A 25,753-nucleotide genomic window follows, 5' to 3' on the forward strand; every position below is an offset into this window, starting at 1 on the left:
CCCCATCTTTATTTTACTTTATTTTCCTCTCAGTTTTTCATGTAATTCCAGAGCTCTGTAGTCTCAACGGAAGTTTTAAAAAACCTTTAAAAGCTTAAATTGCAGGTGCAGAGCTCCAGAATTGCACAAAAAGTTGATTTTTTTAAAAAAAGAAAACCCTAAAGGTATGCTGGGTAGGTGGGCTTAAGGGGAGGTAAGAAGAGAATGTGATGGGGGCAGCAGCCCTGTTCTCATGAATGAAAGAGATGCGGTGGTAGCTGCTTTACAAGTGGTATGTTACCATTTTATTTTATTCCTATGACAGCAACGAGAAAGAGGCTGGTGTGATAATCTCCTTAGTACTCTAAAGTGTTATAGCACTTTAGCACTATGACTATAATAAAAATGTAAAAGAATGTATACTCTAGCAATGTAATCATTTAAAACTTTATTTGGGCATTTAGAAACACAGTGTAGGCATCCAATGAAAACTGATAGGCAAAGTTACCAAGGGAATATGAGCACAAGGGTGAACACTTTTCATTGTCTCACTCTCTCACTAGAAATTTGGGGACTGAAGAAAAATTGTATTTGGAGGGGGGACTAGAATTCTTATTTGGAGGGACAATGCTCTCATCTCACCCCACTGGTGCCTACATCTTTGTTGGATAGCAACCAAGGAGTTCCAGGGTGGGAGAAGGACTGGAAAACTTCACTGCCCATGGTTGTTTGACACCTCTCTTTATCCGATCCATTCATCTTCTAGCACCATATCTTTGCGTATCCAGCACTGCACAAATTAGAGAACCAGCCCTCTTGGTCATCTCCTGCATGGATTCCTGACCTACCATTGCCTAGGCAGACATGTGAATTGTTTTTTTAAAAATTACACTTCGAACTTACTTATCAGCCCCGTAGTGCTCTGTATCTGTAAAGAATGTAAGAATGTTTTAGAATAGTTGACCTCACACTAGAGGTTGTACTAATTATACAATAATTGCAAGTCCAATACTTTCAGGAATGTTTACTATTCAGAGACATGATTAGAGGGAGGGAAGAAGAAAAGGAAGCTACCGCATATATGCATGTACTGAATTTAAGACATCACCAGTGTCTTACACAAGAGAAAACAGGGAAAAATGGGGACAGTGATTTACCTGAAACGCATACCAGAAACTGAGGGATGTCTCTGGTAATTAAAGACTTTTGAGTCCTATTCAGAGATTCTTCTCCATGCATTTATAATCACATGAGGGAGAGACAGGGCTGCCTCTACTATCCATGTTGTGTAGTGGGTGTGTAGGCTTTAGAAGGGAGCCAGCCTTGGGGAGTTAGGCTTCCTCCGTGATTTAGAAAGCCGATAATGCTGTTTTAAGTCACGGGGGGAGCCTATGATGTAAGTCTAATTGCTAATCACAACTAAACTAAACTCATTAAATAAACTGGAGAAAGGGAACTCAACACTTATGTAAATCCCATTTATCCAATGGGTTTATTCTAGTTGGAACTACCAGTAGGATTTATGTATCTGTATAGAGTAATCATTCTTTCATAGAATTCCTATCCAGTGCATGTAAAGCAGGAGCTTGGAGTCAACTTTCTTAAGCACAAGACTGATAATTGCATAAGGGCAAATGCCTGAATAGAGCTTTGTAGAATATGGGTTCCAAATAAAAAAATGATTGCTTTAACTAACAATGGAGAAACAATTCATTGACTGGAAGACTCGCTTATAAATACATTGCCTGAGTACAAAGCATACATTTCCAGTTTACAAAGAAGCCCAAGGTCTGCTTGCAAAAAGTCCATGCTTTCATAGCCAGCTATTCCAACGTGACTGAGATTTTTCTGTTACTAATTTCTACTTGTTTCACCAGTGAAAGGATTTGTTGCTACCCATCCCTTTGAGAGATTTCTATTGTATATCCTACGCAACCTTACTTTTGTCCATTCTTCTCAGAATGGCTAGGCCAGCAACAAGGACGAATGCCCTGCAGCCATGGATGATTGCCTTGATTGTCTTAGCAGTGTTGGCGGTCTTAGCCATTGTCATCGGGTTGCTTGTATATTTTTTCGTGTATGGTGAGTGCATCCATTATTATCATCAGTCTGTTTGACCGCAACTGCTCTTCATTTTCAAATCCTTCAGGGAACAGAGATATATCTTTCAGGTTGATGCTGAAGGTAGGCTTTACTCCAGGGTGCATACTCCAGGAAGACTAAAAAGAACAATAATATATATACACTAGTCCCCCCCCCCCCCCACACACACACACATTCGCTGGGGTTAAGGGCACAGGACCATCGTGAATGTGGAAAAATAACAAATAACAAAAACACTGTTTTTACCTGAGAGAACACCTCTATGGGAATCTCTAGGTCCTCCAGCAAAACTCTCTGGTTAACATTTGCCAGACATTGAACCTAGAATTGCTCTGGAGGAGCTACAAATGCCTAGTGGAGTCTTCTCCCTAAGTCCTTCAGTGTGGCGTTTGGTTAAAGTTGACCATAGAGTTGTGCTGGAGGACCTAGAAATTCCTAGAGGGAACATATTAATAAAATCCATGAATAATCAAATCTGCAAAAGTCAAAGCCGCATATGTGGAGGGACAAGCGTATTGATTAAAGGGCTCCTGGCCATTAATTTTCATCAGGTCTGCTTTTTGATGTGTTTGTCCATTCCCATTCTAGTTGGACTACTTTCAGCAAGGCCATTTGGGAGGCAGTCATTTCAGATAGCCAGTTCTGGAGCCAGCACCATTTTCCTGCCTCGAAGCTCTATGTTTCTGTGATATCTGGGGCTCTTTATTTTCTTATGCTCCTCCACATGGAGCACTGCCTGATCTTCTGAAGCGTTGACCTGGAAGTGTAGAGCTAATGAAGACTTGCAGATTAAGGGCAGCACCTTGTGGTAATGGTGGGAAGGGGGCAGATAATGGTGCCTGATGAGTCAAGAGAAGAACCTAGTTGCATCTGACTTTTCAAGACTAAAGCCTGATGGAAGTGCATGTGTGTCTGTGTGGATGTCTGTGGCAAGTGGCAGAACTCTTAACCTGAACAATAAACAGCGAATGCTCTAACACTGGCTTAACACTCTGAAATTGGTGCTTTATTTAGAACACATCCAGTCTAAGATGGTTTTGGAAGCTAAGCATGATTGTGCCTGGTTAATACAGGATTTCTAGACAGAGCTAGGAAAAGATCCTTGACTGAAATCTCGGAGAGCTGCTGCCAGCTAGAACTGACAATACTGGGCTAGATGGACCAATGGTCTGACTCAGTATAAGGCAGCTTCGTGTGAAGCAATAACAATGAGGTTTCAAATCAGACCTTGAGACCTGTTAACTGTAAGGGCAGTTTAGAGGGAAAACATTTGAACATCATAGGATGTTAAAATGGTAGTGAAAGTGGAATCACAGTGCTATAATTGTATAGTGCAAAAGAGCCCCTGACATATACCTGTGTCAATGGGAACTTAACTGTGTCACATTCTTGCAGATTATTTGATACCATGACCCCATATTCAAAAAAAGAAAAGCTGAGCATCGTTAACTTTTTCATTTTTTCATCTCTTCATGCAGATCAAAAACTGTTCTATTACAATGCTTCTTTTAGAATCACTAATGAGCCATACAATCCTGGTTTCGAAAAACAGACTTCAGGAGAATTTATAGAACTGAGCACAAGGATTGAGCGTTTGGTAAGTGGGAATGGTTTGTGCTACCTCACTCTTAACAGGGAAAAGGACACTTTTAGAAAAGAAAGAAATATCACAATAAAATCTTATAGTCGTGACATAATGCTCTAAGTGGGCAAACTTCAGGATTATGAAACGTTGTACCAAATGATGGCAATGTGCAGAGGGGGGTCATGCTTTGTGCTCTTCCTCTGCATCCACCTTCTCTCTAGAAGCAAAGTTGTTGTGGTGGTGATGGTGGTGTGCTTTCAAGTTGTTTTTGACTTATGGTGACCCTAAGGTGAACCTATCACTGCGTTATCCCAGATTTTTTTCAGACAGGGTTTGCCCTTGCCTTCCTCTGAGGATGAGAGAATGTGATTTGCCCAAGGTCACCCAGTGCGTTATTGCCATGTAGATACATGAACCATGTTACCTAAAGTTTTTGGAGATTATCACATGGAGGATGGGATAGGGATGGGATCGCTTCTCCGTCCTTATCTCGTCCATGACCCGAGTGAAAGTGATTGCACAAATCACTTTCATACTGCAGACATCTGAAAAACGTTTTCAGATGTCGGCTGAAAGCACTTTCAGCCATCATGGCATTAACGGGTTAAGCCATTAATACAAAAGACTGTAGGTGACAGCTGAAAGTGCTTTTCAGCTCGCTGCAGTGTGAAAGTGACTTGCGCTGCCCTGCTGGGTTAATGGCAGATTAATGGCAGGTCAAGTGTGAAAGTCCTTCCCGCAATGGGGTGGGAAGGATGGGACAGGGATGGGACAATGATGTCCCATCCCTCATATGATAATCCTCATAGTCCAATGCTCAAGCCACTACACTACAAGAAAGCAAGTAGGCTAGTGTAAATGTTCCTTATCCCACCACCATAAGCATGTAAATAATCCCTTCATTCCATCCCTTGATGTGTGAACAGTCCCTTTAGCTAAGATTTAGGTCTTTCTTTCAAAATCAAAATAGGAATATGTGTGTGTGTGTGTGTGTGTGTGTGTGTGTGAATGGCAAGCTGTGAGGAACTAGAATTCGTACTAAATACATAATAATGACATCACCAGAGGCCATCCCTGACTCTCAGTTATCGGCCCACAAACATCAGAGCCTGGGACAATCCTCAACTGGCAACCCTATCTGTAACACTTGTGTTGATATATTGCAAATCATCAAGAAATCCATCAGTAGTATATTCTGCCTACTTTTACTCTGAGGGCAACTGACAGAAGCTTGGAAGAAATAAAGGACATGGGTGATGTAGAAACTGATTAGGAAGATAGGAACAAAGAGCATATATTTGACTCATAAAGGGGCATTCAGCATTAAGATCATGTTTGTGTCACATCTGTTTCCACTTAGATTATCAGCTAGGGAAAGACTACTTCCATTGCTGTGGAGCTGGCAACTGGTCTAGTGCTATAGTTTCAGAAACCATGTTGTCTTGCCTAAAATATATATATATCTAGTTTTACAGTTTCTGTTTCCAAAGTGCTTCTGCAGGATGCTCTGTACATCTCTTAGTGCCTCTGCTATGCAGCTAGATATACATAAAATAACACTGCAGGTCATATGAGATCTGGTGACAGTTTATATTTTCATGCTGATATTGTGATGATAGCTTTATAAAATGCAGTGCACATGGCTTCAGTATTATCACTTCCTTCTCCCTCTCCTAAATGATTTTTAACATTTTTGCCTGCTGATGAAACTTTGTCTAAAGCCTGCACAGAGATTTTTTTTAAATGGCCTTTGAGGATGTTATAACAGAAATATTACCACAATATGGATTTCGGGCTTTGTCTTTTGTCCAAAACAACTACCCCTGCTTTTGTATGAATGCAAAAATACTAAATTTAGTCACTTTGCAGTGGGGTCCTATATTGGACTATGGACTTTATCACATGAAGGAAATTGCGGGTTTAAAAGAGCATTTTCCCCATGACATTCATGTGTTTACGGGAAAGATTTTCTCATAATGTTGCAGTTTAGAGAGGACTTATCCTGGTAAGAACCAGGAATTCTCCAGCAACAAATCATAACCGGGGAAATCCTGGTTCTTGGTTCTTCCTGGGATAAGTCCTCTCTAAGTGCGATGTGTGGGAAAATCTTTCCCACAATTGTGTGAATGTCCTGGGATAATGCCTTTTTAAACCCTCGATTTCCCCCCAATTCCCCCCATGTGATTTCAAATCTCAGAAGCACAGGATATATTGGCATTGGTATCCAAGAAAAAAATGAGCTATGTGGACATTTTAGCAACATTATCTGTCACAAACTATCTGCGACTCCTGTAGGTTTTGATAAATAGTCAGGCCATGAGACTGAAGAGACTCCTTTGTCGCTGAATGGTGATGGGGAAGCCATATCCTAATTTGTAGTTCCATTGTAGGTTGGGAAGGTTTGAACACCCCTTAGTCTAGATGAATTTGTTTGTTTTACCATAGAATTTCTTTTAGCAGAAATATCCAGAGGGGCCCCAACATTTGAATTTAGGAGAAATTCAGTGGAAGCTTTAGTCCCAGGTCTTATAAACACACCTACTATGTGGAAAGTTTCTTTGCCAGCTCTGACTGCCCCAACAACAGCGTGGTACACACTGCCATGAAGTGGCATCCTGGTGGCGATAGTAGGGCTTGGGTGCACACACCAACAGCATACTCCCGAGCCCTATGACATCCGGGTGGCACCATTATTGAGCGGGTGGCACCACACGGGGGCCATGTAGATGATGTGACATCATAGGGTGTGTTGCAGCCCTCACGCTGCTGCAAAAAAGAAGCCACTCTAGGCGGCTTCTTTTTTGCTGAGCATGAGTGCCCTGCAGTCTGGTTGTTGTGGCAATGCTGTGCAGCATTTCGCCGCCAGTGTGTACCGGCCCAACATCTCTCCAGCGTTAAAGCGAGTTTGAGTGTACCCACACAGAAAAATTATAGAACCTTTATACCACTTTAACTGCCATTGCCCAATCCTAGGATTTGTAGTTTGATGAGGTACTTAGAATTCTCTGCTGTATTACAGTCCCCAGGATTCCATAGGATGGAGCCATGACAGTAGAAGTGGTATCAAAGAGCTGTAAGTGTGCAGTGTGGACCTATCCTCAGTTGAATAAAAACTCTAATGCTTTCTGTGTGTCCCAGGAAGGAATATATGGCCCTGCTCCGATTTTGCAAGTCTTATTTCTCTTGTCTTGAAATGCTTTCTTTCCAGCAGGATGCTCCAGATTGTAGTTCAGATTCTCACTGTACCAGGTCATGCTTTTCATCTAATGTAGTAATCCTCCCCCTCGGCCCTTAATAGTCATGTAATAGTTTGAGCCTCTGTGACTATTTATCACTTTCCAAAGCCTGCAGGTGGTACTGTAGTACCATTTCATTAGGACAGTGTGGGAAGAACCCTCCCTCTCCCTAGCACACTTGTAGTAATTTGGTCAAAGCTTGTCAAAAGGACTAGTGCAGGGACCAATTGCTCCATTCAGGTATTGCATGGCTCAGCTCCCATATGAGTCATAATGACTCAATTTTGCCCAGCCTGTCATTTCAACCAGCCACACCTCCTCCAGTTTCATTCAGGTGATTGCTACGTGAAGCTGGTTATCATCTCAGCAGACTATGCCTAACTACTTACTTAAAACATTTCTATTCTGCCTTTTCTCAATAGACCACAAGGCAGTTAACAAAAACAAAATTAAAATAATAAATTATACCCAAAAACTGAAAGACAGAAGATTAAAAAAAATAGTTTGAGAAAGGATCTGAAGCTCCACTAGGGGTAGCACAGAACTTAAGTAACACATGGCATCTGGTGACACAGTCTTTACAATTTTGTAATATACCACAATGGAGTCTCAATAGATGGTTAGATCTTCTTTCTTTACCTAGTGTTTGATTCTAGTGCTAGAGAATAGTACCTTACCTATCACATCCCTGCCTGACAACCATACAAGAACCTAAGGTCAAGTGGAACTATGTAGGGAGCTTATTGCTTGGGCAAATAAGCCGACCTGCCTCTTCCAGCTTCAATTCTGGATCTGGGATGCCCCCAGATGTTATCATACCTAAATCGCCACTGATCTAGCTGTGATAGCACTGCCTGGATTTTGTACTGCAGCTTGAACAGCTGTTGCTCCAGTGCTGTTACCCTCGTGATCCTCCTTCTACTATACTTCTGCCACAAAGCAAATCACCTTTTTGAGAGTCATTGGAAATACTTTTTATGATGTCTTGTGTATAGAATCAGCTAATAAAAAAGGGGTGGTGGTGGTTAAAAACACCGCCTTGATTAGTTATAGTACAACATGAAGCATTTTTCCCTATAGTGATTATATTTACCAGACTTTATTTGATACCCCTATACTTTTCATTTCTTTCAACAGATTAATCAGGCTTTTCAAGCCACTCATTTAAAGAAAAGATTGATCAAATCGCATGTTGTAAAGCTAAGGTATGTAAAATGAAAATCCAGCTGAATGAGATGATTCCCAACCATGAAGCAAGGGAAGAATTTGTTCAAAAATCACATTGGCTAAGATGATTTTAGATGTTGATTGACTGTACCTTGTAGAATGGCTCATGAGCAGTAGCTTGCTAAAGCCTCTGGATTCCCTGGGGTGAGCTACAAGGCACCAAGATGCTTCCTGAATATAATAATAATAATAATAATAATAATAATAATAATAATAGGTTTTATTTATATACCGCCCAATCACTGGGAATCCGAGCGGTTTACAATAGAGGGGATAACAGACAGTTCCCTGCCCACAGGCTTACAATCTAAAAGACACGACACAAAAGGAGAAGGGAATGGTGAGGGGGGAGGGAATCAGGTCCAGCATTCTTCTCTCCCTCTGAGGCCTGGACCAAGGCAGATGGACCGGAGGGAGGGCTCTTCTTCTTCAGGAGGCATTAGTTATTCCAGATCTTCTGTTTCAGCAGCCCAGATTTATTTATGCAAGGAGGATCTGCAACAAAATGCTGCACCACAGAGCTCCCATGTTCACTGTGTAAGCCCCTGTCCCCACCCCAAGATACTCATTTCCACTTCTGTGTCACCCATTTTTCTGTCTGCCTCCCTTTTCTGAAAGAAGGTCTTAGCATTCTGTGGCCATACTTAGTGTACCTAAGCTGCATCTGCACTGCTGAAATAATGCAGTTTGATACTACTTTAACTGCCATGGCTCATTGCTATGGAATTCTTGGATTTGTAGTTTTGTGAGATATTTAGCCTTCTCTGGTACCACAACAAACTATAAATCTCAGAATGCCCTAGCACGGAGCCATGGCATTTAAAGCGATGTCAAACTGCATTATTTTCCTTGTTGGGCTAGGGTTGGGGTTGTATGCTTAGGGTGTAGTCCTTAAGATTTTTTCCTACTTTGCAGACATCATAGCTCCCTTCCTTCTTCTCCAAAGTCTCATTTTGGTTATCATATAACACCAGAGTTCACTATTGGTGTGTATATAATTTTACAGAGCGAATCTAATATTTGTTCCTACTTGGCATAGACATGTTGAACCAGTTAAGCTTATCGCACAGCACTTGGAGGAACGGGAATGGAACGGGGGGGGGGGGAAACGTGTGCTACCACATGGGAGAATGCCGTCAATGCCACTGGGAATCCCAAGCCATTCCCCAGCCATTCCTGGTAATTGATTTTGAAGGAGGATTTTGAGCCATTATTTTATGGCTTATTTTCAAATTGTAGAGAATGGTCTATGACCAACTGTAGTAAAATTATCATGCCATACCCCAAGTAGATATGGTTCCCCCCCACCTTGGGTGCCTCTAGATGGCTTGATTTAACCCAGATTGTGCAAAAAGATTGTTGGATGTTGTAGAAGAAAATAATCTGTGGTAGTATTTCTTCTTGCTTAACCAGTTTCCTCGTTTGACCAGTTGTTTCTGGGGCTTTATTCTTTTGCAGTCCAAATGATGGTGCTGTTCTGGCAAAAATGGTGCTGGTGTTTAGGTTCATTGCTTCAGATAGTAAACAGGCACGTTTGACAACTGTTAACACTGTTTTGGTGAGGAGGCTGAAGTCATCAACATGGCCCTTGAGTATTGATTTGTCATCTTACAGTCTCACAGGCAAGTGTCAAAGATGGTTAATCTTGGTCAGATTTTTAAAATATTTGCTTGTTTGTTTATCTATTTTTTACTAATGCTTTCTTCCCTTGCATTATATACTAAAGCACATGGTGCTGTCATAAACGTGTCACCTGTTCCTATTTCTTAGGTGATTGTGGCCCACATAGTTTTTTCCTATTAGGACAAAAACTCATGTTCTACTCTTGAGCCTACCCTAGATCTTCCAGGCTTTGCCCCAACCCACTAAATTTTGCCAGAACCCACTAGATTAATCTCTACCAGACTCCATCCTGGCTTCCACTATCTCTGCCCCCTAAACCCTATTTATGGAGCAAACAAACAAACAAACAAACAAACAAACAAACAAACAAGTGTATAGGCTAGTGGAATTTATACCCAGGATTGCAGGGTAAATTACCGATATGCTTGGTTGATCCAATGCCAGTAGCCATTATGTTATTTGTATACCTCCTGTGATCTCTGTCATCTTCATCTAATTTCATTCAGTTGTATAAATTGCTTGGTTGATTCATTCCCAGAATGAGCAACATGAAATACAAAGGAGTTTCTGACATAGCAGAACTATGATCTGAGTAGGTAGTCTCAAGACCTTAAACTCTGATTCTTTCATATCTGTAGAAAGCAGAATTGAACAGTTATACAGAATTCTAAAAAAGATAATGATGTGGTTTTTAAGGCCAGTCATGTAATTTTAAAGAAAGGTAGCTAGTAGTTAATCTCTGAAAAATCCTTAAAGATTTTCTGTAATACACGTAAGCTTAATAGTACCTAGAACCTTCTACTGTTTTCTGCCAGTTGCCTGTCTTTAAGAGTAAGAGAATGGGAAAAAAGAAACAGATATGGCCACTGAGGCCTGGTCCATCATGAAGCCTACTGAGGCTATGCAAATGCATGTTCTCCAAGGCTTACATTTATTTCCAGTGGAGCTTGTATCCCCAGTGGAAGAAGGCTGTTTGCATATTTCACCTAGCACATCCAAAGGTCTTTGGTAATTTCTGACTAAGACAGTGGAGATTATCATATGAAGGATGGGATAGGGATGGGATCATTCTCCTGTCCATATCCCATTCATGATCCAAGTGAAAGTGATTGCACAAATCACTTTCACACTGCAGCCAGCTGAAAAGTGCTTTCAGCCGTCACGATATTAATGGATTAAGCCATTAATAAAAAGACTGCAAATGACAGCTGAAAGTGTTTTTCAGCCGGCTACAATGTGAAAGTGATTTGCGCAGTCACTTTCACTCGCACTTCCTTTAGTATGAATATCAGCAGTTAGCAGAAGATAGCAGTTTTCTTTTCCTCTGTGCAATAACTTTTGCCACTTCAGTTTCCAGCTTTTGACATAGTTCTCATTTTGGCTCATATGGGAATTCAAGCTCAAACTAGGGCATGCTCCCAGCTGTAGTAATGAAGCTCCCAAATCTTGGTTCAGAGGATACCCTCTAGAGTTTAGATCTTAGATATTGCCCTCATCCCTCTGTCGTTTGTAGGGATGTCTTACTGATGGAGAACCCATATAATGTGGCAGCACATCTTTATGGCCCTTCTCACAGTGGCTAATGAATACAAAACAGGCATAGATTTTGCCACATTTGAAAAAGAGGAGGCAGTGTATACTGGGAATCATCATCTTATTAGATAAATTATATAATTTAGATAGTAATGAAAGCCAATATCCTTATTACTTTTTTGTAATAAAATTGTCTATCCAAAGAATATTTTCTTCAGTCCATGTTTCTGATAGCCATCTGGATAATTATGAATCTCTCTTTCACTTTTTAATCTTATAAATTGCACTATGTAAGGTGTCAGGCTGGGAATATTTCTGTATAACGTGATGATGGAAATGAAGCACACTTGGCAGGTGATAATTTTGCATCACAACTGGCAGAAGTTAATTGTGGATATTGAATTATGTAAGAGTATTAAAGGGTGTGTGAAATTACTACCACTTTGTTCCAAGAAACAGAACTAGTCTTATTGGCCTGTTACAGACTGCCAAAATAAAGCTGCTTCGGGTCTCTTTGGAGGCATGCTATTTAAATGATGCATGGGTCCTACAAGTCCGGAGGTTGCGCCAAAGCCACACTCCATTCCTAAGCACTGGAGGGCAGCTTTGGTGCAGCTTCCGGATTCTTAGGATGCATGCATCATTTAAATAGCATACCTCCAAAGAGACCCGAAGCAGCTTTATTTTGGCAGTCTGTAACAGGCCATTGAAAACTTCAACTGGTGTTAAAATTCCTTATATTTTGCATGGGGAAGGCCCTCTGTTTCGCCATGCCCTGTGCAATGAAAGGTACCCCAACAGCTGCATAATGAGATAATCCCCAATTGTTCAGTAACTGTTATAAAGAGTTCTGAAGTTCATTGAAACAAATGAAAATAATTTAAATAACAGTATTAAAGTGATGGCTCGATGTGTCTTCTTTTTCAGAAATCAATGCAGAAAATGGTGAACATATTCTCAGCAACTGTAAGTGGTAAAACTGTGTTCTGTTCAGAAATAAGGCTCCTAGAAATGAGAAAGGATAGACTCTCCCAACCTGGTTGTTGCCTTCAGCCCCCATAACCTGAATCCCAGCTGGCTGTGGGTTTATGGGCAGTCCAACATGTCTGGGAACATCACTTGGTGTATTCTGGCTCAGCACTCCAGTGTTTTCACCTTGTAGCAGCACTAGGGCTTTCTATCTCAGACAGCTGGAGAGGTTTGAAAAATAGTGTGAAGAGGCTCAGAAGTGACTGTCAGAAGTCTTGATTCACTTCTTCAGAGACTGACTACCTTTGATAGTGACTAGGAGGCTAATCAGATTACTACAAAGAGGAGGTAATTTATCTAGGAGAAACCATACTAGTTTGCCATGGAGGGGAGTCACCGCAACAATGATTACCATGAATCCCAATTGGAAGGGAAAAGGCCACACTTTATTGACATTAGTTGTAATGTAGGGTTGGCCTGCCAAGCATGAGGTCTAGATCTGTCATTAACCAATCTGTTATTGGTTGATGAACCTATTTGCTTGGTCATGGCCAAGCTTCAGGTTGACAAAGGGTGACTGTTTAATTGCCCATCTGCATCTTTGGCAACCAGTTGATGGCTTATTTGCGTCTCCACTCCTTGTCACTGGGGGATGCTGACTCAGTGCTGCCTCTGCAATGGCAAAACCACAACATTCTCAACACCCCTGCATCCCCATTGGACTCCCGATCCAGTGCTACGCAGTCCTGGAAACCATACCCACCAGATCCAAGACCTATGCTACCAACCCTGGAAAGTTGTGACAGCGTAGCCCTTACCCAACTAGAGAGGGAGCATGGGGAGAATCAAGCAATAATGGTGCTGTCTACGGGTGCCATGTGGCCTTAAATAGTCCTATAGTCCAATCGGGAGCCTAGAAGGGGTGGAGGTTCTGGCCCATCTGGCTTCCCACCAATCACAGGCCTACCCCCCTGCGTTGCCCTCCAATCAGATGGCACTTCTGGCCCCAGAAAGAAATCATGCTAATTCCTTGCCAAGCAAGGGAAACAAGCAGGCAAGGGAGACGATTCATCTCTATCTTTGTAGATTCTGCTGCTGTTCAGTTTTTAATTGTAAAGATTCCAGATGAGAATGTGATTGTGAAATCACTTTGATGTGTTCATAAATCTTTTTTCCAGAGGGATCAGACAGTGATATTTTTTACATCGAATCATCCTGTGTTTTCCCACCACTTCTCCAATATGTTTCTTTTGCCAAAGGGGGGAATATCTGTGCAGGAAGAAAAGACAAAATAGCTATACAATGCTAGAGGTTGGTACCTCTGGAAGTTTACCTAGATAGTCTGTGGTGAGGAATATCATAGGGGAAGCAGGGGAAGCACAGGCCATTGGCACAAAGATGGCAGTATTGTCCAAATGTTCTATAAAATGTGAGTGAACAAAGTTTTGGTTTTGTTGGCCATGATGGCCAGGTGACGGGGTCCTGAGAGTTGAAGTAGTAGTAACAGTAACAACAGTAGCAGTAGCAGCAAGAGCAACAGCAGCAGTAGTAATTTTTCCAGGCTCTCTTCCTATGGTTGTCACAAAGCTCCGCAGTGTCTTTTGACTAAGGCCATTCCATCTTTTCATCCTTATACAGGAATATTTTTGTTAACTGTTGTGTTTTTTATGATCAAAGCATGCTCAGTTTCTAATCCTAACTACATTTGAACAAAGCAAAGTGACAGCTGAGCAAAATTAGATCAGAAGTTGCATCAGTAAATAAATGCAACTTGTGAGTCACAAGGTTAACAGACAATTTATAAGCACATACATTTTGATCCTCACATTTGGATTATTATCATACCGGCTTTATCACATCATTTCCCCAATGTCATAAATGCATGTTTAACTTAAAAGATGGGACTTACCAAATTCACTCGTCTGCAGCCCATCTGCAGCCCATATGTAACCTTTGCTTGTCCTGTGGCTTTTCAGGCATGGGATTTTTGCATGCTTGAAAATCCCCAGGATAAGCCCAGGCTGCAGATGGGCTGCAGATGGGTGAATGTAGTAAGACTTGTCTTTAAAGTTTAATGTGCGTTTACCCCATTCGGAAAATGCCAAAATAAAAGCTTGTGCAATAATCTCCTTAGTCAATACAGGAAATATTTTTGCAATGAAAACTTGGTCAATAAAAAATTCACCGGAAAATCAGCTGTTACTTGAGAATGAACAAGGGTGACTGGATGGTTACAGCTTTCCATAAAATTGTACATGCAACCACAGATTTGATTTGATTCTACTTTGGCATTTCAGTTAGATAACAGTTTGGCATTTGCTTCTGTTCTGACTTGTTATATTTAGTCTCTTATTAACTGAGGTCCCAAATCTGAGAAATCTAAAGGTTCATTGATCATCCTAGAAAATGCAAAGTGGCTCAAAGATTTCTTCGTGTTATCAGTATTGGATAGCATTGACATGTTTAGTATCCTTTTAGGGTGGTATTAGACCTGGCAATTTGCAGACAAATAAGTGCAGGGATTTATAGTTATGAACCCTTAATGTTTATTTTAGAATATTTGAATAGCCAGTACTTTTTATTTCTTGGCAGAACTGGAAGAAATGCTCATGTATAGTTTCATATTCTGAAGGTATCTGAATGTATCAACTTTGCCAAGTTTCAGCTGAATAGGTATAGCAATTTTTGTTCAAGAGCAGCTTTCCCATTTAGTGGGTATCCCCCCTCCCCCCAAAAAAGCTGAAGTTCATATCCCTAGGTTTGGAGCCAGCTCTGGAAGTGGCCCTGCATTAGCCATGATGGTGGTTGCATGCAAAACCCCACACTAACCCCCATGGTTTGGGGAAAATACTGGGACTTCCTGTGACATTGCTAGCTCTGGGGCAAGTTTAATTGCATTTTAATTTTTATATCAGGGTTTTCTTTAAATTGTATTGTGTTTAAGGTGTTATGGAGGCTACAAGCAGTAGTAATTCTTCTTTTTAAAGCAAAACGAATGTGGAAGTTCATGAGAAAGGAACAGAGAATGTAAAATGAGGCCATGTGCTTTTCATCCTATCCTCACTCTCCATGAGAGTGAAATTGAATTAGAAATGTCCCTAATCTTCTTCAAGGTCCACTTTATGGTGCCAAGGTTCACAAGGCTCCAAGACATTATTGGGTGTCTCCCAATTCTTCAAAGGATTACAAATGGGAGGAGGTTAAAGACTGCAGATGCCTAAAATCACCATAACATTCCATGCAAGAGCTAGGGCATTTGCACAATAGAAACATCATCTGGAGGTTAAACTGAACCCACTGAGACCAGTGAGAATCCCTTAAAGGTAAATATGCATAGAATTGGGGTAATTCTCATATTTTAATAATACTGATCTTTCATGTGTTCTGCTTTTCTAAAAATGTGTGAAAACTACATAAAAGAAAAATGTGTGGAATTCTCCAATAAAAGGCAAATCTGTCTTTCAAAATGTGCAGTCTTAAAAGTCTTTCTTCTGCAAATTCTTTGGCAGGCTGTGGAACACGAATGTTCAAAAGTGGGGAGAGAATCTCTGGAGGAAGCATTGCAGGGGAAGGGGAATGGCCATGGCAAGCTAGTCTACAGCTAAATGGTGTCCATCGCTGTGGGGCGACAATAATCAGTGACAGATGGCTTGTATCTGCAGCTCACTGCTTTAGAGGGTGAGAAGAACCTCTCCAAACTCCAATATAGTATTAATGCACTTCAACATCACACTTTAAAAAATGATCACATCTGATTTATGCATGCATGTTCACCAGCTACCCCAATCAGTTGACCTTCCATATCCCCAGATTCCTTATCTAGAGATCCAACCATCCAAGGATTGAAAATATTTTTTAAAAAAATATAAATTTCAAAAAGCAAACCTTGATTTTGCCAATTGATATAAGGGACACCATTTTACTGTGCCATTGTATTACATGGGACTTGAGCATCCATAGATTTTGGAATCCATGGGGGGTTCCTGTACCCAAACCCCAGCAGATACCAAGGGCTTGGTATATTATGAAGTTGTGAGCTGAAAAAAGTTGCTGGTGTTAATCCATTTCTTTTCCACACTCTCCCTCCTTGGGCTTCCCCTTCCAAGTTTGTCTTGTTATCTCATCCTGAAGCTAGTTAGGATAGTGGGAAGTCTGTGAGGAGGAACTGTGGAGCCAGATCAGTAGACAAAGGATGAATTCTCCCTTAGATATACTCTCTTCTACTTTACAGTTAGTTTGTTTTAAAGAGAGACTAAAGTAAAACAATTATCATTGCTAAGAACAATTAATTATTTCAATGCTATCCTTAATTTCAGAGTCTCGGATATCAACAGTTGGACGGCTACTTTTGGAGCACGTATAAGGACTCCAGCAACGAGAAGGAAACTTCGTCAGATCATAGTTCATGAACATTATGCTAACAGCGTAATGAGCCATGAATATGACATTGCTGTTATAAAGGTCTCACCCCCTTTACAGTTTACACCGGCTGTACATCATGTTTGTCTTCCAGAGGCTACGCAGGTTTTTCCAGAAAATACCACTTGCTATGTCACAGGATATGGTGCGCTGATAGATGATGGTGTGTAATGATTACTTGTGTTGAGTGCTATTGTTGTGTGTGTTACAATGCAGCCTTCCTGTGAAATTTCACTGGTCTTGTTTAATCATATGATTATTTTCGATTCAGGTCCCAGTGTTGGTGAACTTCGTCAAACAATAGTGCAAATTATAAGTAATGAGGTATGCAATAGAAGGGAAGTATACAATAGAGCCATTTCACCTGGCATGCTGTGTGCTGGATACCTGGAAGGAGGGAGTGATGCCTGCCAGGTAGGTCTTAGAAGAGAACAGGAAGAACACCTAATGTGAAAGTGTTAGACACCTCTGCAGAAGTATTTTATAGGTTCTACAGGTTTGGCAGAATTTATTCTAGGGCCATTGCTATGTGCATGCCCACTCGCCTACTTTGTTTTAGCTGTAGGCAGCAGTTCTTATCAGTTATTTTCTTGGGAGTTTATCAGACAAGGGAAATTGGAAGTATAATCCAATGGCAATATGAACGCAATCATGGGGTTTAACGTTATTGCATGATAGCCTACTAGACGCAAATTTGGGCAATGGGAAGTCAGCCCGAGTGCAATCATGGGGTTTCACGTTGTTGCGTGATAGACTACCACACACAAATTCGGGCAATGGCATGCTATTTTCGGGCAATGGGAAGCCAGTTCGGATGCTATTCACTTTCACATAAATTCGCTGAACTAGCAAATTCACGTGAATGCGTTCTGGCCCCACTTTCTTTTCATTTGAAATTAAGAGAAATTCCTCACATGTGATAGTCCTCGGACAGGGATGAGTGAATTCAATCTGCCAGCTTGGCCTAACTGACTCATCAGAGAAGGAAAGCAGAGGGGAGCAACTGAACCATGGCCTGGAGGTGTATTCCTCATGGCTCAGACTCCTTGGTCCTCACTCCCCTCCTCTCTCTCTTTTTCTGAGTAGGGAAGCAGGAAACACATTTGGGATTTTGCCCTTGCCATGAGGAGTTTTGCTTCTGCTGTTGCTCCTCCTCCTCCTCATATTAATTTATTTTATAACATGCCTTTTTCTCAGTGCAGGGACTCAAGCTGGTTTACAGAGTATTAAAATCAGTACAGATTAAAAACATATAAAAAGATCAGTAAAATACCAGTAAAATATTAATTTAAAAACAATTAGGCAATCAGTAGAGTTAAAGCCATTTAAAATTAGAATTCAGCCTTAGATTGAAAACATTTCACCACCTCTATTCTGTTTCAGTGTAGGATGGAGTGACTAAAATCATGCTGTTTTCACGTGGGTAGAGGTTCTGGGGCATTTGCACATTTGAAAAAGATGGATGAAATGGGCAGCTAAAGAAGAAAAAATAGATGGTGGAAAAACAGGTTGCAGCTTAATAGCAGGGCAACCGCTTAAAAATGTCTGACAACGAATTTATGACTAATTGGAAATTGGCTGTCTATATATCTGTTACAGGGCATTTATGCCAAGAGTATCATTTTCCTTTATCTTCTCTCAAACAACAATTTATGATTGTGAAACCACAGCCATCAACAGCCACACTGAGACCTAAAACTAGTCAAATGATTAGCCCTTATGAGCTTATTTTTCTTTGTAAAATAGCTGTGATGATGGCCCCAGTCCAGGCTGGGACTGAGGCTTAGGGTTTGAGGGCTTTACGCTCTGTCTCTGCCACACTCCTTGCTCAGATCATCTCATGCCACCACAGCTGCTCTCTGCCTTTCTTCTCCCAATTCCATTAGCAGTTTGTGTTTGTTGTTTGGGTTTGTTTTTCTTTTTAATTTCTGGAAAATTTAATAAAATTATTTTTTAAAAAGTGTAAAGGAACTTAACCTTACCTCCAAAATAGGTTCAATATCTTGAATAGCTTCTTTAAGTTCAGACCAAAACCCAGAGTGGGTTGACAGTCCTACAGATATGGGAGCCACCATGAAGGTGGATGTAGCTGCTCCTGCTGCTATAATCTAAGAGGCCACAGCAGGACAAGTTAAAAGTCTGAGATATTGGGGAGTTGGGTCTCCGCCCAAGGAGGCACTGGCACTACACATAATGCTTGCTTGCCATGTCACTTTTGCAAAGAACAATATTTTCCTTCCTGCATATTTAGAAATGATTTTATTTTTTCTGCTAGGGTGATTCCGGTGGTCCATTGGTTACAGATGATTCCAGAGGAATATGGACCCTTGTTGGCATAGTGAGCTGGGGTGCTGAATGTGCTAGGCCAAACAAGCCTGGAGTTTATACACGAGTGACTTATTATCGCGACTGGATCGCAGCCATGACTGGAGTCTGATGTTACCAGAAGGATGAACTTCAGGTGCCTGAGACCCAAGACATTTGGACTATTTATAGATATTTTTTCCAACACATAATTCTGTTGCTCTGATCAGTACTAGCTCCCGAGAAGGCACTGGTGTCTCTGCTGGAGGTGTTCAACATGATTCTTTGCCAAATCAAGTCATATCCTACCAGTCTTGTTTTGTTATCAACATGATCACTGTTTTGTACTAGAAGAGGAATAAGTGAAGACATACAGTTGCAGCCAACAAAAAACTTTTGACTTCTTTCAGATTCCAGTCCTTAAAAAAACTGCACCGTTGAGGCCCTGTTTAAAGGACATGCACCTCCTGCTACCATTGCTGTTTTGATAATGTGGTCAAAGGTAAATTGAAGTGCACCATTTCATTAAAGGAAAATTCTTATACATTCCCTTTCAAGGATGGGGAATATCTCAATTTGTTACCTCTCTCTTTTTTAGACTCACTTTTCTAGTGATGCACATGCCATCCAATACTTTTGGGCTGGAGCAAAGAGCCATCAATAATGGTTCTTCCCAAGTCATGAACTATGGAGACAATGCATAAAGACAGTGAAAGCAGAATCTTTAGTGGTATTCTGTTCTACTTTCCTTCACATTTTCTGTCCTTATACCCAAAAAGAGTCACACAAGTATCTAAGAGACTGCCATTTTTCATGAAGTGTGATGTGTCTGGAAGGTTCAAAGTGGTGTTGTGCTACTGCTGATATACTGTGTAATTGTGTGGCTAGTGGTGTTCCAAGCTTGGTGGTCTTCTTATTTCTCTTATTTGTCTCCTGGTCCCTGGTAAATGCTCTGCTTTTTGGTACAGGCATCTCCTCCTGAAAGGTGTGTGTGTGTGTTTTGGGGGTCTGTGTGTGTTCTGTACCTAACTTGTAAATGGATAGGATGTACAAAGGGCAAACAGTTCTCTTAATGGAAAAAGAATGAAATCATGTTCTCTTCAGCACATGGAAAGAGTCAGAGCCAGGGCCTGCTTCCTGGAAACTTGGACAATCCAGAAGAAAGAAGCAGATTCCTTCCCTTGTCTAGTAAACAACTACTGACCTACCCGGTGGTGCAAGGGCAGCCATACAGCTTTTGGATGCATCTCCACAACCAATTACCTTGTTTCCCCCAAAATAAGAAATACCCATAAAATAAGCCATAGCAGGATTTCTAAGCATTTTCGCAATATAAGCCATACTCTGAAAATAAGACATAGTCACAGGCCCAGTGCGGAACAGAATGGGGCAGGAAGGGAGCGGAAAGAATGGGGCTAATGGTTCTAAAGGAAATGGAGTCGCAAGAAATTCAGAATGGAATTCCGGGTTTGGAAAGTTATGACGATGTTCCAGAAGAAGACTTAACTATATTTTAATAAATGTAGATTGTTGTATCATACTTAATAAAAATAAGACACCCCCTGAAAATAAGCCATGGTGTGTCTTCTTGAGGAAAAATAAATATAAGACAGTGTCTTATTTTTGGGGAAACATGGTAGTAGTCACGGATGGTGCTGAATGTGAGAACCTCCAGCTATCATTGTGGACTCTGGCGTGGAGAAGTATCATCACACCCTAGACCACTGCTGTGGGTACAGTGAAAGAAAGTTACATTCCCACAGAGCAGGTGCTGGATCTCACTCATCTTTTCCACAATTTGATGTGCAATTTATTTTGATGTGTGTCTGGCATTCATATTCCACTAAATTGTTTATTTTCAGTTTTTATAATGACTGAAAAGTGTAGTCGTTTCCTCTCTCCTCCTTTCTTTCTTCTTGTGAATCTCTTTTTGCCTGGAATGTAGAAGATTCAAGAAGGCCGATTCCCTCCATTCTCTGTTCTTTTGTGGTCCATAGTTGCTGCTAGTTTTGAAAATATGTATTTGAAAAACAGAGGGCAAAGGAACAATCCAGCAAAGGTAGTCATGACTATTTTGAATTTAATGATTTTCATTTCACTGCACTGTAACACAGTAATCCTTAACTCATGTTGACTTTAATGGGACTGATTTCTAAGTAATAATACTTGGAACTGCACTGGAAGTCCTTTTGAGTACAGTGGAACCAGAATAGTCTTCTTCAATATATTACACTCCCAAAGTTTTAGGCTACAACTTCCACCATTGCTGAATGTTAGCCATGTTGCCATGAGCTGATCAGAGTTGTAATCCAGTACATTTGAATGGCATTGGGCTAGAGAAGGCATGAACAAGAACATTTTCGCTTGAAAGACTTAAAGCAATTCTTGGTTAAATGAACAATAATGAACAAGCAAATTTTTTGTACATTAGTCTTAAGTCTTAATGCAATTCTTTTTCAGCTACATTTGTAAGGTAAATACTAAAGTTACATTGGCCAGATTGTTCAGGTGCACTACAGTGAATTATGCATTTCTTCTGTTTTCCATTCTGCATAAGTGGTTGCAGGTTCACATAAACAGAAAGGGAGTGGCTAGTTCATGGCAAAATGAACCCACATGGCCCATTTTGTTTGCTTTCAATGGCTGTTTGCTGAAATCTTTTGTCTTGCTTCCTTACTTGCCTCCTATTCTTCAAATCTGATCTAAGAGCCAAGTCTGACTCCTCACATGATGCAACAGAAATAAGGCTGAACAGCTAAACGTAAATCACCTGTTGTGTGAGGCCTGTTAATAATATGTATCTTTGCCATACTTGAAATTCCCATACATTTGGTGAATGTGATAAATATTAATAGACAACATGATTAAATATATATAGTAGCCTGAAGTTAAAGAAGAAAACAAAAAAGTTGCTGTGCTGGATTAATGAAATTGCATCTGTAAGTGAAAACAGGTGCCCCACATCCCAAGAACTCACTGCTGTATCAGTCTATTCCAGATCTGAGGTTAGAATTTATGGCAACACCCTATCTCATTATTACCTAACAAACAATCCATCATCCTTCATGATTTCAATTGCTTGAGCCTGATCAGACTCTGCTCCTCATTACTTTGGGTGTTCTCTTCATAATGGGAACAACTAGAACTGCTGAATGGACTGTTGGAGGGGTTCTCTTGTTGCTGAAATGAAGCAATAATAGACTTCGAGAAGAACTTGATCTAAGAAACAGAAACCAGCCCCAGATACCTCTGGATCATTATGTATGTGTTTACAGGCATACATCTATGGAATCATAGGTTTGCCATCCAACCATACTTCTTTGAAGAACTATGGCCTGATACATAACAGCCAAAATAAAGCTGCTTCGAGTCACTTTTGAGGTATGGTGTTTCAATGATACATGCGTCCTAAGAGTCCAGAAGCCGCATCAAAGTCACGCTCCAGTCCTAAGGACTGGAGTGCAGCTTTGGTGCAGATTCCAGACTCTTAAGATGCATGCAACATTGAAACACCATACCTCCAAAGTGACTCGAAGCAGCTTTATTTTGGCTGTATGTATAGGGCCTAAATGAAGAATAACCACTGTTTTGTACTGTGTCTTTGACTCTCTATCCTAGTTATAAGATACAGACACTTTCCTTGTATATGCTTTCTTTGAACAACAAATTGTTAACTTGGTACTCAGCTGTAATGTATTGCATGGCAAAGAGCATATTGTTTTATTAGTAAAACTTGCATTCAGCCTTCATGTTTAATAACCCACAGTCTTAACCTTGCAGTTGATTACAACCACCAATTCAAGCAAACATCAACAGAAAGTCACAGCAGTTGAGATTTTAAAATTTGAGCATACTTCTCTACCAGCATATGGTCCATAATTTACCACAGTGGTTACCCTAAATATTGCCAAAGTAACATTAATTTTGAACATGAAAAGAAAGCCTGATCCTAGAATGTCCAGAGAAAAGTGAGTGAGAGACCACAGCCAACTTGCTTGGATCTAGGATTAGAGCATGTTGATTTGACAGTTGGACTGGGAGACCATGGTATGTCACCCTGTTCAGACATGGAAACCTACAGGGTGACTTTGGGCGAGTCATACTCTCTCAGCCTAAGTCAGAGGGAATGGCAAAACGCTGAGTAAAGCTTGCTACGAAAACTCGATGATAGGGTCATTTTAAATTGGAGTCAACTTGAAGGCACATCATAACACCAACCATGGTCCAAAACACACTGCAGAAAGAATCCAGTTTGAGACTGCTTTAACTGGCTGTGCTCAATGCTAGGGAATTTGGGGAGCTGTAGTTTTGTGAGTCATTTAGCCTTCACTTTCAGAGAACTCTGGTGCCACAATAAACTACAATTCCAAGGATTCTCTTACCAGTGAACCAGGGCAGTCAAAGTGGTCTCAAATGGGATTGTTTCTGCAGTATGTTTTGGACCTAACTCCTAATATGTCCAGGCTTCAGCCCTGATGTTTCGCTGCAGAAATGTTGATATTTTGATCATTGGTTTGATATTTTTAAAAACTTTTTAGACAATCACATGCTAAGGAACTGATTTATTTAAGTCAGAATTAAGGTGCCATCATTGCAACTAGTAACTTCGCAGATTTTCTGATCAAGTAGATGCATGCTTTTCACTTGGTGCCAAATGAAAAAAGGATTTAAAAAAATGTTCCCCAGAGCTCAGTTTACATAAGATTCCACAGAAAATATGTAACTCTATCTAGTGCAATAAACTGATTATTGCACCTCTCCCTTCTTTCATACCCACCATTGCCTCCTTAAAGAAAGTGCAGTCACTAGCATGACAGATCATTATATCAGCATAGCGACTGAAAAGGAACCTCGTCTAAAAGCCTGTAAACCTAAAGGTGAAATCAGTGCTGCAGATGTTTTATCTTTTATTATAAACTCTTTATCTGGCTCTGTGTTTTGAAGCATGTCCAATAATAAGCTACTACTTGGTAATTAACCACCTCTACCCAGCCATAAAACGAATGACTTCTAGATGAATGGTCCAAATGCACCACTGCAATCTCACCAGGTCATGAAAAGAGACACCATTGGAGGACCTATTTGGGGTGGAGAAACTGTAGGCAGGGTAAGGGTTGAACACTTCTGCTGTTTCCTCAGCCCCAATTGACCTCCAGAACTGGCTTTTCCAGCCAAAAGAATTTAAGATAACCAGGTTTGAGATTCTGTATTAATAGCTATTCCAGAAATACTAGAATACATGTTTATTTATGCTGCCATACTTGGATTGCTCCATTGCTGTATGACAGCTTTTATATCATAGGCTACAATTTATCAACATCTGTTTTATATTTGTCATGTCTGTGTCAATTTCTCAGGGATTCCATCATATCAGAATTGTGGTACCTTAATATGCCCAGAAATTTAGACGTACACACAAAAATCACACCCTCTCTCACTTAAAGGTAAATTGTAATGTAAATTGTAATGTAATGTTCAGTAAAACTAGTTTTGTTGTGAATGAGTATTTTTTCTTCTGTCCTCCACCCTTATGACTCAACCTATAGTGTGCCTTCCTTCAAACTACTATCACCTTAAAATATGTTTTCATGAAGAAGAAAAAACACCCTTAGGGCTTTTCAGATTCCTTGGACATATTTTGGACACATTTCATCTGACAAATTACAATCACTAAATGCAAAACAAAACTGAAAATAATAACCTGTTATTAACAATTACTTCTGATGTCTACCTCAAAGTGAGAATCTGGATCTTTGATGGGAGTCTAAGACAGCTGAAGAATTTCTGTCTTGTTGGGATTATTTTTATTTTTTTCATTCTCATACAGTTCATTGTCAATGTGTCATTGGTTCACTGATGTGCCATTGGCTTCCTCAGATTTAGATGTGCGGGATATACAGAGTTGGCTGTCATCAGTATGAGAGTGACACTGAACCCTAAAATCCCAGATGATCTCACCCACAAATTTCATGTAGATTTTAAATGGCATGAGGACAAGATCTCCCTACCACCAGGGGGTGAAGGAAAGACATCTGCCTCCAACCAAACATGATCATTTCTGCTCCTCACCCTACAAGTCTCCTAAGGTGACCCCCATTTCTACCATTGCCAAAAAAACCATGCCAAATTCTACAAAAGGTGTAGGGCTCAGCCCACCTTCTGTCAAACTACTGCAGCTGCAACCAATGCAGCTGATAGCCACGCAATGGCTACAGCTATTCCTCCCAGGCTGCTAGGCCTGCCAGCTCCCAAAGGGGTTTCCACAACCCAAGCAAGTTCCCCAAAAGTCCATGTAGCACAAACCTGTTGCATGCTGGGAGCCTGCTCTATTACAACCTGAATAATCATCATACTGTGATCTAGGTGCTTTGAATGTATTGCAGCATCTTCACTGAGAAAGTTGTGCAGCTCCTCATAGAAGGTCATGGTGACTGTGCCACTGCCACTACATGAACTGTGATCACAGACTTCCCTGTGATGGTGACTCTTGCTTTTCATCCTGCACTCTTTTGCAGTTCTCTGGTGGCCATAGTTCTGCATCTCACAAGCAACCTTCTCAAAGTTATTGCATGTTTCAGTGGCTTTCCTTCAGCTGCTCTTGGATCTTATCTTGGTAATCAAGTAACTTGTCTTCCTATGAGACAGCTCTCACTCTTTTTCCATGGCTCAAAAGGGCACCTGCCATTGTATAAAGTGAAGCTGTAAGAGTAGGACAAATTTAAATACTGACCTGCAAAGGTGTGTGGTAGTTTGTATAAATACATAAATACAAATA

General features: G+C 40.7%; 1 protein-coding gene across 1 annotated transcript; it reads left to right on the plus strand.

The window, feature by feature from the left end:
* Positions 1 to 1,940: 1,940 nt before the first annotated feature.
* On the plus strand, positions 1,941 to 19,111 carry LOC149309381 (transmembrane protease serine 11F-like). The gene is made up of 9 exons (XM_089531247.1): positions 1,941 to 2,061; positions 3,561 to 3,679; positions 8,041 to 8,108; positions 9,589 to 9,752; positions 12,214 to 12,252; positions 15,765 to 15,933; positions 16,572 to 16,837; positions 16,946 to 17,088; positions 18,950 to 19,111. The coding sequence occupies exons 1-9, from the start codon at positions 1,941 to 1,943 to the stop codon at positions 19,109 to 19,111; spliced, it is 1,251 nt and encodes a 416-aa protein (XP_089387373.1).
* Positions 19,112 to 25,753: the final 6,642 nt, after the last annotated feature.

Source organism: Sceloporus occidentalis, unplaced genomic scaffold (assembly GCF_023333645.1).
Source record: "Sceloporus occidentalis isolate IW3139 unplaced genomic scaffold, rSceOcc1.0.p SCAF_7, whole genome shotgun sequence".
In the NCBI taxonomy this organism is placed as follows: domain Eukaryota; kingdom Metazoa; phylum Chordata; class Lepidosauria; order Squamata; family Phrynosomatidae; genus Sceloporus; species Sceloporus occidentalis.